Source organism: Callionymus lyra, chromosome 4 (genome assembly GCF_982586985.1).
Source record: "Callionymus lyra chromosome 4, fCalLyr1.hap1.1, whole genome shotgun sequence".
NCBI lineage: Eukaryota > Metazoa > Chordata > Actinopteri > Syngnathiformes > Callionymidae > Callionymus > Callionymus lyra.
Window position 1 is genome coordinate 34621452 of NC_141821.1, and position 16952 is coordinate 34638403.

General features: G+C 37.2%; 1 protein-coding gene across 1 annotated transcript in view; it reads right to left on the reverse strand.

The window, feature by feature from the left end:
* The window catches only part of ptprn2 (protein tyrosine phosphatase receptor type N2), a 145422-nt gene that overhangs the window by 14054 nt on the left and 114416 nt on the right, over nt 1-16952 (reverse strand). Inside the window, exons 13-16 of the mRNA XM_087789989.1 lie at nt 14266-14469; nt 8980-9127; nt 7935-8008; nt 1970-2047 (exon numbers count right to left, since the gene is read on the reverse strand). Coding sequence (XP_087646115.1) covers nt 1970-2047; nt 7935-8008; nt 8980-9127; nt 14266-14469 — 504 coding nt within the window. The remainder of the gene's footprint in view (nt 1-1969; nt 2048-7934; nt 8009-8979; nt 9128-14265; nt 14470-16952) is intronic.

Below are 16952 nucleotides of genomic sequence, written 5' to 3' on the forward strand. Positions count from 1 at the left end.
GGATTAATGACTATTTATTCTCTAATTGCTGCCCACCTATTTCCTTAATGGGCTTGCCGGGGGCTGGAGACTTTCCCTGAGTCATCAGTAACATCTCTATGTTTCTGGACTGTGGGAGGAAACTAAAAAAAAATCACAATCCAAACTTTACGCTTGATGTCCCCTAGACTTCTGGCTGTACCCGATGTTTTGCCACAGAAATTAAAATTAAAATACGACTTTTCATTCAACATCTGAATTCTCAGTAAAAGAAATGCGCAGACAAACACAAGGTAATGTTTTCATACCTTCAAAAATATGTGTTAAAAAGATTCCCACTATGCTTGGCTGCTATTAACAGACTAGAGAATTTAGAAACATGAAGTGTCAGCCGTGTGAACTCGTGATCGGCTTTTTCACACTCAATTCTGAAGCATCTAGCTCAGGTAACAGCGGCAGATGGAAGTGGGAGGGGAGGAGAGGGTAGTGGGGGATTAAAGCGGCTGCAGACTGTCAATCAAAATGAGCAACATTTCATTAATTCATTCTTAATTGGCTTCAGATTCAGAGTTCAAGGCTAAACAGGTCTGTTCGTATAACAATGACTCTGCGTTTATTCAGGCTACACAAGCGAAACAAACAACCAGATAATTGTTTTAATTCAAATGATCAAATGAGTGCCCAAAAGCAGCCAGTCGCTTTGTTTTTCAATTCATTGAGATAAAACATTAGCGCTTTTGGGTTCGAAGCAGGGGAGCAGCTCCAGTTCATGCTTCTCTCTACTTTCTGTGGCAGGGGAAAAAAGATGGAGTCTCAGCACAATCCTAATGATTTTAAACGAGGATCTGGATGCAGAGAGCCGGACCAGCTGCTCAGTTGTGCGATTTATACTCCGTCCGTTTACATCCTGGTCACGGCTGCTGGAGTTGCTTCACCATATGGAGGTGATGGGCCTACTAATTATAACAGCGCCGTCCGATTAACACATAGGAACGCCATTTGGCCAGCATGCATCATTTAATCCATACTTTCAGACAAGCTTTACTGGATGGCGTGATTACCAGTAACTGTTTTGACATCTATGTATCTGGGGAGTGATGCAAACAGCCGTGGGGAAACGCAAATATGACCATTTTCAAACTTTAGAATGAATTGGACGCTCAAGTGAGTTTGTTGCACCAGAGGAACTACTGCAGGTTCATAGAACTTATGCATAAAAATGCACAACATTTATTTTAAAGTTGGAGTCATTGCATCAATATTAAACCTATAGTTGAATTTAAACAAGGACAGTTGTGTTATTGTTGTTCCCCTTCTCGTACTCACAGATCAATGAATGTAAGGCATTTTAAGACCTTTTAAGAACCCTGCAGAATAAGTGCAAACCACTTCTCTGTATTTTAAGTATCACAATGGATGTTAACACGACTGCTTTCTTGATTATATTCACCAAACTTTGTAAACTCTGTAAAAACACAAGATCAAAAGGTCAATGAAAACTGTCCTTGAAAGTGTTTAACTTGATTTGCATGAGAATTGCATATATAGCTTAAGATATATATATTTTTTGTCAAGATCTTTTTGTCAATTATCCTGAACAAACCTGTATCAAACTGTAGAAATGATATATGAGCACAAATATATCTTTAAAAATATAGTCAAACTGTCACTGGATTAGCTTGTGAAAAGTTAAACATTCTGTTATTTAATCTCTTCCACTTAGATCCTTAAGAAGTTAGCAGACATACAGCTATGGAGGATCAAGAGTCAATTAACCTCTGTTAGACTGTGGGAGTAAAGTTGGAGTACCTGGAGCAAATCCAAACAAGCACAAGAAGAACAAAGTAGCTTTGAGCGGGAAACCACAGCTGCTATTATTTCAAACTGCAGATCAACTTTCTTTAAAATAGTTATTAAGAAATGGCGAGTAAGTTTACACTTGATAGTTGCAAACACAGAGCACAGACAGAAGACAGGACGATGTCTTTACCTGCCAGAAGTCGGGCACAGTGGAGGGAAGCGGTCCCTGCGAGGCGATGTAAGTCGGGTTACGAGGGTCATGGTCCATCTGAGAGGAACAGAGAGAGGTGTAAGTCATTGTTTGAGCACTGATGAGAGAACTCACTGTTCATGCTGGACATAAATGTTCTTATTTATCATGTACACGTCTGTCGTGGAGACGCTCTAATAAACCTGATTATACTCGGGGAAGTTCAGACTAATTGCCAGTAATCTCTGAATGTCACACGAGCCCCAGGAGAGGTTGCATACAAATTTGAAGGACACCAGTTGAATGCCGCCTTTCAGTTATCTTGTTTTTCAAACAATTTCTTGATTAGGAATCTCAAGACCTTCCATCCAGTTATATTTAAAAAAAAGGGTAGAGTGGTCTTCATTCCTCATGAAGATGCCCTTTAAAAACCCTTTGCGTCGGATTGAGGAAGCTTGGTAATGATTTAATCATGACTGGGACAACAACGGATGTGTGGCCAGACCGAGATGTCCTTCTGGTCTTTCTCTCGCGTGGTTCAGCGTGTCTCTGCATGAAGCATGAGATTGTATAGGACTTCAAGCCCGGAGGCGTGTGAAGGATGTCGAGGTGGCACCGGGGGACTCGAGTTGAAGGATGTGATTGAGACTTGATTGAGTAGGTGTTGGCTGTGCTGCTGAAAATCAATGATCACATTTGATTGAGTGAATTTTTATGCACACCCACGAGTGTGAGATGAATCGGTGAGGAGGTGTTGACGTACTTGGCAGGGAGTGAAACTCTTGCATATTTATCGATGCCTTCTTGATACAATTTGGGTGCTAAAGGACAGATGATGGATCTGTATTCTTTTTTTACTTAATGGATGTGACCATGTTTGTTTGCCTCCTGAGCTGCTCGTTGAAAGCAGCAGCAGAGCTGGGATAGCTCATTAAAATGCTGCTTAACAGAAAGCATTACTAAAAAAAACCCAGACAAACCGATTGTCCTAATCACTGGGCCAGCACAGAAAAAATACATTATTTAATCTTTGTAGAATTGATTTTATAGTGTATAAAATGTGTTTGTTTTTTCTCCAAAATAACATTAAAAGTCAAACTCTGTGTGGGGTCATCTTGCTTTTCATGCACTTAATGCTCATTTTATGTCGGTCATGCTTTTAAAGACGTTTTTGGTCAATATGGAGTAAAATAAACAAAAATGAGGCCGTCATCGATGTCAATGTGTGTCAAAATCACACAGGGCCACTGTTTATTAGAAAAAAATAATCTCCATTAAAGGAGCACAACTTCCAAAAGTAAAGTCACTGGATTTGGACTCTTGACACTTCAGTGAATATAATGCCCACATTAAACCGGTGCAATAAAGGTTGGGGACCCCTGGTTTAAATGATAATAAATTAATGAGAACATAAAAGGAACAAAATGAAGGAAAGCTCAACATCAACAACTTTATTTTCTTCTCGTGCATAAAAGTATGTATGGCTCGTTCACAGAGCGAGTCAACACCTATTGATTAAAAGTCAAATAGATTTTGTGTTTCCACAGAACCAGATGTCTGAGACGGTAAAATAATGAGTCCATTTGAAGGAAAACACAGACAAGAAATGTTAATCAGACCAGCCTCAAGAACCAAAGTCTCTTTTGAGACCTCCAGCTCCAATCTGCCATAACCTGATTTAATGTTAACGTTTATAGGTCTTTTGTAACACGACAACTGATTTATTTTCAAACTTCCTGAAAGACAATAACTGTAAGTCGCCTTCAGAGTCAAAAACACCTTTCAATAGATAGACGGGTTCATTCTGCCCTTGGATTTTGATATCGAACCTTAAAAGCAAAAATAATTACTGGGCAATTCTCAGAGGCGTCAATATTTCCATAACACATTTAATGACTCACAGCAACTCACATTTGATTATTCTCAACCGCAGAATTAATTTTTTTTCCACCTGGCTGCCAAAAAACAGACTTCGTTGCACAAATACAGACTCGTCTTTTTCGAACAATTGTAATTAATTTTTGGCTCGCTCCTCTTTATCTTTCTTTTCTTGTATTAAAAGACGATGAAAGGGAGGATGTGCACTCATCATGAAGAGCAGATTAAACACTATTGTAATTTGTTAATTAAAACTCTTTTATTACGCCATCATGACTCGCAACCTCGGAAACTAAACAGTTTTCAAATAGAAATACCACGCCTTGCACTAAAAGTACAGCAAATACTACTAGGATAAAATCATTGTTCACTAGATAACTTTTTCCTCATCTAAAACATGCCACTATTTACCATGTGTAATTTAAATGCAGAATGAAGTAAATGAAAGAACATCCAAATTCACCCAAAACTTTTCCCCTTGTCTAAAATCTCTCAACTTTGGAAAAAATAAAGGAATATTTGATCTTATCTTGAAAAAAACGAAAACAAACAACTTATTTTCCTTGTTAATAGAAAATTATAAAAAAAATAATATGCTCAATTAAATGATAACAGACATTTGTTAATATATATTTAAAAAAAGGTAATTAAATTACATTTCTTTACGTTTAATAATGGTTAATGGTTACTGAGCGTATTGGGAGTTCAGGACTACATCTACTAAAAACTGCAAAAAATGACATATACAGATTAAACAAAAAAATAAGTGGCATCGACTTTACCAGTGCATTTTGCAAGCATATATAAATACTCCAGGTCAACACCAGATTAAAATCCTAAAATGTTGAAGTCCTGTCCATGAAAAAAAAAAAAAAAATTCAACTTCCTTTTTCATTGCATGCTTAATATACACAGCCATAAATTAAAACTGAAGAAAGGACATTTTTCAAATCATTTGAATAATTGTGTATAAAAATAATCCAAACTGCCTCCAGTCGTCATAGAACACGAGGCAGCAGATTAGGAGATTGAAAATTCCTCACAGTTTTGAGGAGAAGAAGGAGACCACACTGGGTTGAGAGGCAGGAGTGCATGCACATGCAGCCACTGAGTGTTGCCAATCTCAAGGACACAGACATGCTGTGGCAGCGTGTTGACGTTCCTTCATGAATGCTTAAGTGCAAACATGAAAGACCAGTCCTGAGCCTCGTCTGTCCTTGCCACACCATTGTGAGCACACAATGGGGGGAAAGAAAAAAAATCTTAGGTTTGAAGTTTGTCAGCTTGTAGTGAAACAGTTTCTTTCCCTAAAAGGAGGTTGACGTCCAACACCTCTCTGTGGAACCTTTGATGCCACATTTATATCTGACAGGAACTCAAGGAACTCAATGTTAGTTAATGATAAAATATGAAAAAAGAGATAAATATAATACAAAAAGTTGTGCTCCGTCCAAATCTATAACTTTACCTAGACCAGGCAAGTGTTTTATTTAAAATAAAATAAAAAACATAGACGGTATTAAAATAAACATAAAATAAATACACTAGAAATTTTAATAGACTAATATTTATTTTATAATTATGTTGATATAATAGATAAAAATATAGAAATTCAGTATTTCATGAGTGAGAATACATGTACAAGTTTGTGATGGTGTGATTTGATAAAAGTGAATAGGTATAAAGGAAAAGAGAAGAACTATAGATGATAAAAACACATTTTCGTGGCGATGTAAGTGACTAATTCTGTACACATGTGTGCACTACTCTGATCATCTCATGACCTCACCAGCACTAAAAGAGGACACAGTAATGGCTCACGGACCAGGACCTCTCTCTCACCTGTGTGACGCCTTCCATGTTACATCAGCTTTGTGAAAAAGAAGCGGCAGATTATTTACTGGCAGGTCAGCGCCCCGAAGCTCACGAGGAGGAAGAGGAGCAGCATCGACTGACATTATTATCACAGTTTTGCTCCACTCCGCCAGGGGTTCTATTTGTGCTGTAATTACTGTCCTTTATCTGCCCAAGCGCTGCCATCTACAACCTCCATTTGGTCTTCTCTCTTCATCACACTCATTTTTAGGGGTTTTTAGAAGAGTATCTTATGCCGAAGTGATTTGAAATCAAAATGCCACTTTAAAATAACCTCCTCAAACACAACCCTCCATTAATACGCCATTAGAGACAATTAAAATCTGAAATAGACTATTTAAACGCCTCCATTGTTTGTTTCTTGGGAGTAATAAGCTTTTAGTGCAGCTGTATGTGCCAACCCCCCTCATCCATCACAGCCAAAATCTTGGCTCTGAATTTGAAATGCATAGTTTCCTGCTCTCTCTGATGAAATCCCTGTTCTGAACCCTCGAGGGAAATCAGGTTGGTCGCGGTATTTTTTGGGAGGAAAATAATTTAAAAACAAAATAACAAGGAGGCTCCTACACATATATGTTTGTGTATTTATTATTTCATGTGCAACAAGATATGTCAAGATTATTTAGAGATGTGGACTTAAGTTTCATGGATCAAGTCATGGATACAAAGAGAAATAAAATAGATGGAAATCCTGTTTTATGAAAATAAATAATGAATTCAATTTCATAGTCAATCATAATCATGAAATGTCTGGCCCTCAAGGACAACGACTATTTACAATATCAGTTTGAAGTTGTACAATTTAATGTGTAAAGGAAAAAGACACACAGACCCTTAAAAGCCTTATCTAATTATATTTGTGAAAAACACGCATGATAACACAAAGACACTTGTAAGCAAATAATTGAAAATGGGTTTGAAACACAGTTTTAGCGGCATAAAGAAAACACAAAAGGAATATAGCATATGTCTCCATTAAGGAAGCTGTTATCATCCCTACATGTATCTTAGAATGATGAATTCTGCTGGTACATAAAAACCAACTTAGTGCATTCAAGTCATCTGTTCTTCTATGCAGGGGTCTTAAACCACTCTGTGTTACCGGGTTGCACAGAAATAAGAAATAGTTCATATTATTTCTGTTGTAATGATTATTAGTGTTTGGAAGTTTGTTTTTTTGTTCCTATTTAAATATGGATTAATGGATTTGCTCAGAAGTAACATTAGCCTTAATTTGATTGTGTTTTACTCAAACCTGTTCCTGCACCTGCAAACTAGTAAAAATAAGTAAGACTATTGGATCATTTTATTTTTGCTCTTTTTATCGGAAGTTTGGTGCATGAAAACATTGGTACAGTCAACATTAAACCGGCCTTTCCTCAGTAGTGCTGTGGTATTAACCACCAATGATGAAATGCATTCAAATAAACCCCAAGGGAAGTAAAAAGGAACATAAAAAACCCAATGCAACATTAAAATAAAGACCAAGATAACCAATGCTGCATGCAACAGATTATGGAATTATCAACACCAGCAACATCAACCAAAATATGCTGATTATCTTTAAACTATTAGCACAAGAGTAAATGTTGTTTTTTTTTACCAAAAGACATAGAAGAAAGATGAGAAAAATCTAAATCAGTCATGTTTCTGGTGCTTAAGTAGCTTAAGACATTTGAAGGAATACATTTGTTCAATTGTTTAACTAAATCCACACATTCCCATGGCCTTAGCACTTTTACATCGGGTTGGTTAACATGCCTTTATATGAATTTTAACAAGTTTAGCTGTCCCACTGCTACTAAATTCAGGAGTGTAAAACCCATAGGAAAATATGGACGGCTCAGAGACCTCAATGAACTTTGTGTGTTTTTGAACTATGGGAGGAAACCAGAGTGCATAGAATAGACCCATTAATGCCAAGGGAGAACATATACATCATGAAGTCACAGAGTCTCAAGTGAGATTCTGTTATGGATTGTTTGAACAGAGAGCTGCAGAGCTGGTGGTAAATGACAGCAAAAACTCACTTGGTCACAGCGAACAAAGTAAAAAAAAACAAAACAAAGATCAATGGACATGAATCAATAGCCCTTTGAAACATGTTTTTTTATCTCAAAGCCAAAACGCAACAGGACCTGGTGGCGCTAAAAAGCCGCCAGAGAACAAGATATTAATGGTAGCATGGAAATAATGAATAAACAATACTCACGATCGGGCTGGCATTGATGTAATCTGAGTTGCTGTGGTTGTTCTCGGCTTTCAAGGTGATCCTGGAATGATCATCTGAAACACACATGCATAATTCATCAACTTTGTTTCACACTGCAACAATAACAACAGTTTGGAGCAGAAACTGATGAATATGGAACTTGGCGAGGACTGAAATTTCATCAGACTTTCATCACACACATTCATTCTGAAGCTCAGGCTTTCTTCACCTTCGCTGAGGATTCTTCTTTGTGAAATAATCATAGAGCCTGGAACTTAAAGAAATCTTTTCTCTGGCTGATTTGACTTTAGAGGCTCGGTGGAACTTTTGTCAGCCCTTTCAAACGACTCTAATAAAATTTAGGTTATTTTTCCTTTTTGTGACACAGCATGAATCAAATTGAATAAATTCAATTTACAAAATACTGTAACATATACTGAATTATTTTAATGAAATTTGATTAAGTATAAAAACATAAATACTGTGATTTTCGAGTATAACTGGAGCAGAAGGTCGTTTATAATGTCTCCCCTTTATGCAGGAATGCCAAACTTAAGGCCTGAGAGCAACATCTTACTGTATTTTATTTCATTAATCACTTTTTATTTCAATCCTATTATTTTATTTCTATTTTCTGCAATGCGAACACAAACATTAAATCATGTAAATAAAAGTTTTCTGATTCTGATATAAAACCCCCACAATATTTCATACAATATTTGCAGTAGGTTATTTGCAATAATATGAATTATCATCAGCAATTTAAGTAATTTTTAATAAAACATAATTATGGCCACTTAGAGCATGAGTAAAGTATTACAAATATAAATGTATTCTTTGTTTTTCATTTTGCAGCAAATTTTTAAGCTCGTTCTTTCAAAACCAAACATATGACACGATTAAATCGACCATGAAGAAGTATTGACGTGAACAGTGTTCTCTATAAATCACTCTTGTACACACATGTCTACCTATGTTTGGCGGTGTAAATAACTGCTAATGATTGATGCATCTGTTTCACAAGAAATATTAAAAGGCTACTCACACACGACTACGGAGTCTGAGCGGTTCTTCTTTCGATTTGGATCGCTGCGACCCACTCCACAGCCACTGGGCTCGGCCTGGTACAAGCAAAGGGCCTCCCACTCTCGCTCCAGACGGTTCTTGTTCTTCAAGTGGTCCTCCATGTAGGACTGTGGAGTGGGGAAACAAAAACATTAATTGATTGGAATAAAGCACAAGGTAAAATTAATGATCCACTTCTATCGTTGGTGCTATGGATGGCCGACATTTTGAACACAAAATGGAGGAAAGTGGAACCTTGCAGTAGGAGATTCTATGTTTTTCCATGTTTTTAGACAAAAGGGGGAGAGCAGGAAGAACATCAGAACATGCCTTCGAGTCAGCAAAGTGAGACATAAATAGTAGAAGTAGAAGCTACACAGGGGGGAGTACGTGAGTCTGTTTGTCTCTGATGGGGGTGTAAGAAGAGTGTGAGCCTTGAGTATAGGAGTCATTGGTTAATCCTGACTATAGTACAGAAGGTCTTAATTCCGAGCGCTGAGCAGGTACTTGGTTCTACACCTCTGGCCCATCACAAGAAAAATGTAAGCTGTAAGTATAGATCTGACTTTTTGACTGATCACATCAGTTCATAATACCTACCATGGATCAAGATTCACAATGTCAGACCAGGTTTGATGTGTGATTACATGAATTGTACGTCATAATTTGAATCCACAGAACATTACATTATATTGTGTACGTCTCTTATCAATTAAACCGAACCAAAATGGGAAAACTTTGACTTAAAATGTAGAAAGCCATTTGGTAGTCAATATGTCTCAGTGCTTTCTTAGTTATTTGAACACTCTCTTTTAAACTCGTTTTTATTTATAATTTGATGTTACTTTCATACAGCCTTGAGCAAAACATATTTGTTCCATTTCCAGAACATTAAAATGATGTAAAGAAATAGTATACTTATATTGACCAGAAACTTCCATCATCTCACAATTAATTAGAAGAAAATATAACCAAAGTGTGTGTATCTGGATTGTATAGGTGGTTCAATGTAGAATAAAAATAGAAATTGTAAGAATCAGCAGTTAAGACTTTTTTTAAAAGTGGTTTGAAAGTCCTTGCTGCTTGCGCAGCTGCTGATAAGATTAGCTGCCTTTAAGCTGTTGTTTGGAAAAGACAAATTGAATTCACCATAGAGAAAAAGATGGAAAGGAAGAAGAAAGAAATAAAAAAGGGAATGGTGAACAGTGTGTGTTTGTGTCCCCCCCACCCCCCCCACAAAAGACGGGGAGCCCAAGTCTTTGGGAGCTTAGAGGCTGTAGCGAGCATTCTTCTCTAGCAAGCTCAGTGGTTTGTCTTCTGTGCGATATCATAGCTTCCCCTCCCTACAGAGTTAAATGGTTTAGTCCTCTTTTGTGTGCAGCAGAAGATTAGAGCCTCATAAACTGATGTCGGGGATCAGACGGCTAATACAATGGAAGTGATATACCATGTTAGAGGCACTACAAGCTTTGTGAGCTCAGCTATTGTTGCTTTTTTACTCCTACCTGTAAAAAAAATGAATTCCAAGCGCTCTGTAGCAAAGACTTAATCACCACATTAATGTAGTGATAGACAATAACGTGTGCTATCTCAGACACCTGGGCCGATGAACAATAAAAATCAAATGATTATTGTTCATGGAGCCACCTATTCGGGAATAAAAGGAGCAGCTGCATAATTGGGAGTTTTGATTGCTGTAAAAGACTGCCCTGGATTAGGATGCATGGATATCTACCTCAATAAGACTTACAATACAATACAATATTTCTGCAATGTTTTCAGATGGAAATCTGTCCACAATGTCTCACAACTTTTTGCCCAAAGTAGCTGGGATTATTACTTAATAAGTAAAGTAAAACAATACAAATCATTTCTATAAATGAAGAACAAAAATGTTCTAATCACACAAGTAAATATCAGGGTTTCCTTATCTTTGTTTCACCACAGACCGGTTTAATGTAGGCCTTCTTTTCAAGAGCAGACATTCAGATAAATTTTATAAAAATCTTAATAGCACAATTGAAAAGAAAACGAGCCAAGTTCAGTAAATGAAACATAAATACATCTCAATTTAAGACTAAATCAGCAGAAGGCCATTTCTGCCAGTTGAATCGTTTTTTTTTTTTTTAGTAAACTTGAAGATTCAAATACGTTGCTTTTTTTAACAAACTACAGTGTTGGATTGAAAAAAAAATAACGTACAGACAGTAATAATCCAAACTGCAAGTATGTGATTTAGCCTCCAAACCCTCCCTAACTAGGGTAAGTAAATACTTAAGTCGATCATTTTAACTATGGTTTGGAGACATGATAAAAACAAGTCAACAGTCAGCACTCAGTCAAGTGTTTACATTGAGTCACATTTTAAAGAAGAAAATAGCATCTGATTCTAAATAGAGAACTTATTGTTGTATCTTTCTAACTTTTTGCTATTTTTTCAATCTTCCAGTCATTTTTTAAGAGCAGGCTCCTTTAAATTCCTGAGAAATAGCAGCCAGCACAATTTGTGTCTGTTCCCCACACATCGCTGTCTTCCTTCTGGATGATAGCAGCTCCCACCGTGATGCTGGTGACACCAAGAACATTTCCACCTCTCCTAACTGATGTTACAGCTCCATGTTCTTCACGTGTCCACTCTAAATTGCCCCCCATTCTATTCCGGCCGTGCTCTGAATCGATTGCATCAAAATTCTTTTTTTTTCTCCTTCCTAATGCGATGCAGCCAGCAGCCTCTTATCAAGCCCTCCCGTTTCTGGAGGGGAGGCAGCGGAGCGTGGCGTCTTCCAGAGTCAGGGTAACGAAGGTTTAGTGAATGAGGGGATTATGCCTGCCAATCAGAGGGTTTGGATGGGAGGTGGGGGTGTCAGGGAAACAATGTCTAATCCCCCCTAAGCAGTCGCCTCTGCAGAGCTGGTGCGGGTGAAATTGGGATGAGGGATCCAGACACAACAGGTAACACGCTACCGTCGAGTTGGCTGTCATATTAATGCCAGTAACGGTTTGTTCAAGGAGTCGGATGATATGATAAAGAGCCACAAGAGGTTAAACATTATATACAAATGTGTTGTATAACAATTAGAATACAAGCAGCACGCTGATCAACTGCAGTGCTTGAATTGGAATAAACATATTTTTCTGTGGCCCCTCTGCATTTCCTTTACTGCACACCTGAAAAATGTACATAAAGTTATTAACATTAATGGAAGGAGCCTCAAGCTATAATAACTAATCTTCCTCTGGATGTTTTCCTTGTTTGTGGGAACTAAAATATGCTAAGGTGACTCAGCAAACATGGTAGCCAACAGACTGCATTAGCTGTCAGCTTTTTCATCTTTCCCTTATTATTTATTAATTGAATAATGAACACAGGTTATATTGAACGTAGATATACCAATATCACCAATCTGTGAATACCTGAACAGTGCCATTACTGTATATAATAACATTTAGGATCATTTAAATAGTTTTTAGAATTCATATTTGAATGTGCAAAGCTACCTTTCATTTGTTTTGCCACATTACTTTTATTTTTTTTCCCAATTTATTTGTGTTTTCAATTATTGCACCTGTAAGCTGGAATTTCCTGACTATAAAGACTAATAAAGGCTTATCTCATCTCATCTTAAATGTTCATAGTAGAACCTGAGCATCTAAATTCTGGAAAGGATTGTGGGGTAGAGCTGTCCATGGTGCTGAAATAATATTCGCAACATGATTCTCCTTTAATGCTACTAGTTGTCAAGATTTTTCGGGGATAAAAATTGAGATGTAAGACATCAGGGGGATGCTTCATCAGATGACTCAGCAAATAATGTCGTTGTGAAATTGCACATCTCAATAAATTCTGTTGTATTTAAAGTAAATGTTTATACAAATGTGTGTGTGTTTGTTTGTGTGTGTATGTGTGTCTGTGCATGTGTGTGTATGTGTGTGTGTGTGTGTGTGTGTGTGTGTGTGTGTGTGTGTGTGAGCAGTGTTGGATCTTGAACCGTGTGTGTATTCATCACCTTTCACCACACAGGTTGTGCTCCTCAGAGCAAAGGGGGGGCTGAGATGAGAAAATATAGGTCTGAGATCAGTGATAACAAGGTAATCTCACACTTGGATTCATGCGAGATGGCCACAGAATTTCAAAGAAGAGCCCCTATAGGACATCTCCATGTCAATCACGCTATGAAAAGAGAAGGTAAAGGTCCGTGTGTGTTTTACCTTTTCACAATGTGATACGGTGAAGTAACCAGGACTAATAATAACAGGCCTGAGAAATGATTCACCCATCCTCTTTTGTTATTGCAGGCCTAAATGCTTTTTTCTATTGTCCATGTTTTCAAAAGAAGCCTCACAAACAAGCCTTGACGAGTGCAACAAAACCCATCTATTACTATCGACACAAGGCATTACTCAGATACTCCACTCGCATTCATTATGGTCTCCCCAATATAAAAGCTAGACATGCAGTGTGATGAATGCACACTCCATTAATGGAAACACTGCAAGGCATCTATCTGTCTCTTTTATCAAGCTTGTCTTTAATGAATGAGCCAAAGTTGTGCAAAATTAAACCAATCCATTGTGTGTTTGTGTGTGTGAATGCGGTCAGGTTTTTTACCAAAAAGAATCCTTACTGAATGTTTTAAAAAAGACATCTAAATGTCTTTATAGCTTGTGTTGAACAATTTAAAATGATCTCTAAAAAAGCAAGAGAAAAGATGGAGAGAATGAAGATAAAGAAAATGATCACATTGGAGAGAGAGATAGAAAGAGTATAATTAAAGCAACAACTAATTTTGTGAAATAGTTTTATGAAGTTGAAGAATACTATAATTTATTTATTAATATGATCACAAAAATATTTTTGGAATATAATGTATTATATATTTTAAATATATATTTTTAAATGGCCTCATTGAAGTGTTGTTGCAGTGTGTAAAAATATTCACCAATATCTGAGCTAATATAGCCAAAATGCTGCTAACATAGCAGAGACACATATAGACCACTAGTGGTTTGACTTCTTATTTAAAGTTTTACAATAGGAGACTTTGCAAATAATAATAGTAATTACCAATACAATAGAGTGATAATCCACTTAGCTGATGAAGTAAATTGTAAAGTAGCTCAGTTGCTAAAAAAGCTAAAAAGATATCTATTATTAAATCCTACTATGTAATATCTTGGCTTCAGGTGTTATTCGTTGGCTTTACAGCAATGATGTTTGTTTGCAGTGTATTTGTTGCATCAATTACAGATACTGAAGGTTGCTCACCAGGATCATGTGACCGGTAGAGATGTCCATGTTGGACGGCACTGGCTCCTCACACCAGGAGGAGGTGCTGCTGCGGGTGGACGGGCTGGCAGCCGGACCATCGCTGAACTGGGACGACACACTGTTGAGCCTGGAGTGCCGCAATGTCTCCGGCCTCTCCACGCGTTCTGACGTACGGATCGCCATCCGCTGGCGACACAGCTCCTGAAAACGCGGGAAAGATTACGAGTCACATCATCTATGTTGGGAGCTCAAATTACAAGCAGAGTAATTTCTCTGGTTGTAGAGACGCCACAATCGTGTTTGACTTTTCTGTGCAGATTAATAGCTTATCCTCGAGGATTATAAAAATGAAACCAATTATGATCCACAGAAAATACCCTTGAGCAACCCAACATATGGAGGAGAATCACACTACACGTTGATACACATCTGTGTGATACATACCAATGCAATGGAAGACTAACAGTAAAAGTAGAGGCAACACAAAGGTGAATAAATAAACCCTTTAGTTTAAAAATAAATACAATACCTTTCATTTTTTGTTTCAGTTATAGTTTTTTTCATTAATATTGTCTTTTCATTTGTCGATATACAAAAAATAAGCCTAAATAAAAGAAAGTAAGAAGAAATTTTAAATAATAATTGACACTTTTCTGGTAATTAAAAAAAGTCTTAATAATGATTTGTTTATTGATTTACAAACATTAAAAGGTCATTTTTCATAAATCACATTTTGTGACTGAATGTAATTAAACCTGAGTAATTTGTTTGTTTCTATGAATGTAATTAAATCCTATCAAGCTTTACTGATACTGTTAATTTCAGACAAACATGCCTGTTGCAGGAAAACATCAATTATTTACAGTGACCAGAAGCAACATTCCTACTTCATTTATTATTATATTTCATTTTCAAATTCCATAAAGATTTTCCATCCTGTGATCAGCTCTTTTCGAGTTACACCCTTTGCTTCTACACCCCTGCGTTGCATTATTTATTTAGCAACAAAAATATTCACGCTCCCTCCGACTCGTCATGCACCATTATTCGACAGTTTGGCAGACAAAGCCAGTCATTTTCACTGAATTAATTTCCATAGTCGATTAATAACAGCGAGTCGTCTGAGGAAAATGTCTGGTGAAAGCTAATACAATCTCATGATCTATCATGGTGATATTTCCCTCAGGGGTGCAGGGTCTTCTAAGCCCCCGTCTTGAAGCAGCTTTCCTGCCGTCAGACCTTAATGATTAGAGCCATGGAGTGGCGCCCTGGGCCGTGGCCTTGGGGCAATATCCGCGTCCACCTCATAAGTCATCGTATATCGGCGAAGGAGTTGAGGACTCACGGCAGGGGCGGGTCGGGAGCACAAGGCTACGTGTGTTTAGCTTAGACCCCCCATGACCCCTCCCTCTTTCTTTATCTCTTTTTATGAGGAAAACAAAGCAAAAGGAAATGTTTTCTAGAGTGGAGCCAGGGTCTTTTACGATGTCATTACAAAATGAATAGTAGTTTAAACAAATGAATATACTGGAATATTTGATTAATAATACATCTTATCTACTATTTTAAAGCAAATGTAAGTTACAGCACCTTAACTACCATTGCTTAAAATAAGGGAGACATCATTTAAACAGTAGGATATAAACATCGTCTAATTAAATATAATGTTCAATGTAACCACAATAACACACATTATTTAAGCTCCGTCAGTGCAATAGCAACTACAACTGCACAATAAACCATCCACAAACATCTAACTATTTTGCAAATAAGGCAAAGACCAGTTTGTTTATGGTCACCATTTGAGGTCCATTGTGTTACTGGTAGACACATCTATAGGTTTTGCAGCTCTGCAAAAACCTGATTTAATATTGAAAATGTTAACACGACATGCAGATAAATCTGTTCCGAGAGCTGCGTTAGGGCGCAGCTGAGCCCCAACACAGAAAATCAATACGGGCCGGGGCAGCCTGTGGCCCTGGAGGAACAGAGGGAATAAGGTCACAGTAGCGGCCTGCTCCCCATCTCACACACACACACACACACACACACACACACACACACACACACACACACACACACACACACACACACACACACACACACACACACACATACACACACACACACACACACACACACACACACACACACACACACACACACACACACACACACATGCACACACATGCACACACACACACTAATGGGAGGTGAATAATTGAATTTAGAATAATCTAATGGAAGAATCAGTGGACAAACGGTAAGTCCACCATTATTGTGACTAAAAAGCCAACATAGAAAATGACTCTTCCTAAAACCACATTCCTTCTTTTTTCTTTAAAATATTGTTAATACTTAATGTATCAACAGTATTAGTGTAGAGGAAAAATAAGTTAACTGACAGAACTCATTACATTAATAGTTTAGTTAAATAAAACCAGCCTTAACAATTTTGTTTATTACTGTGCACTTATACAAGCTTATTTCTATGTACTGTTTCAGCAAGTTTGCAAATATATTTCATGTTCCTCCTAATTCACTAAGTCTCCTTTGATAGTTACCATATGTGTAAGAAAATGGTCTTCTTGAATACTAAAGTTATTTTATTTTATCCAAGATTAGGGTTCATTTTGTGAAACAAAAAAAATTTATTTGAGGTTATTTAGATATAATAGCTTCAA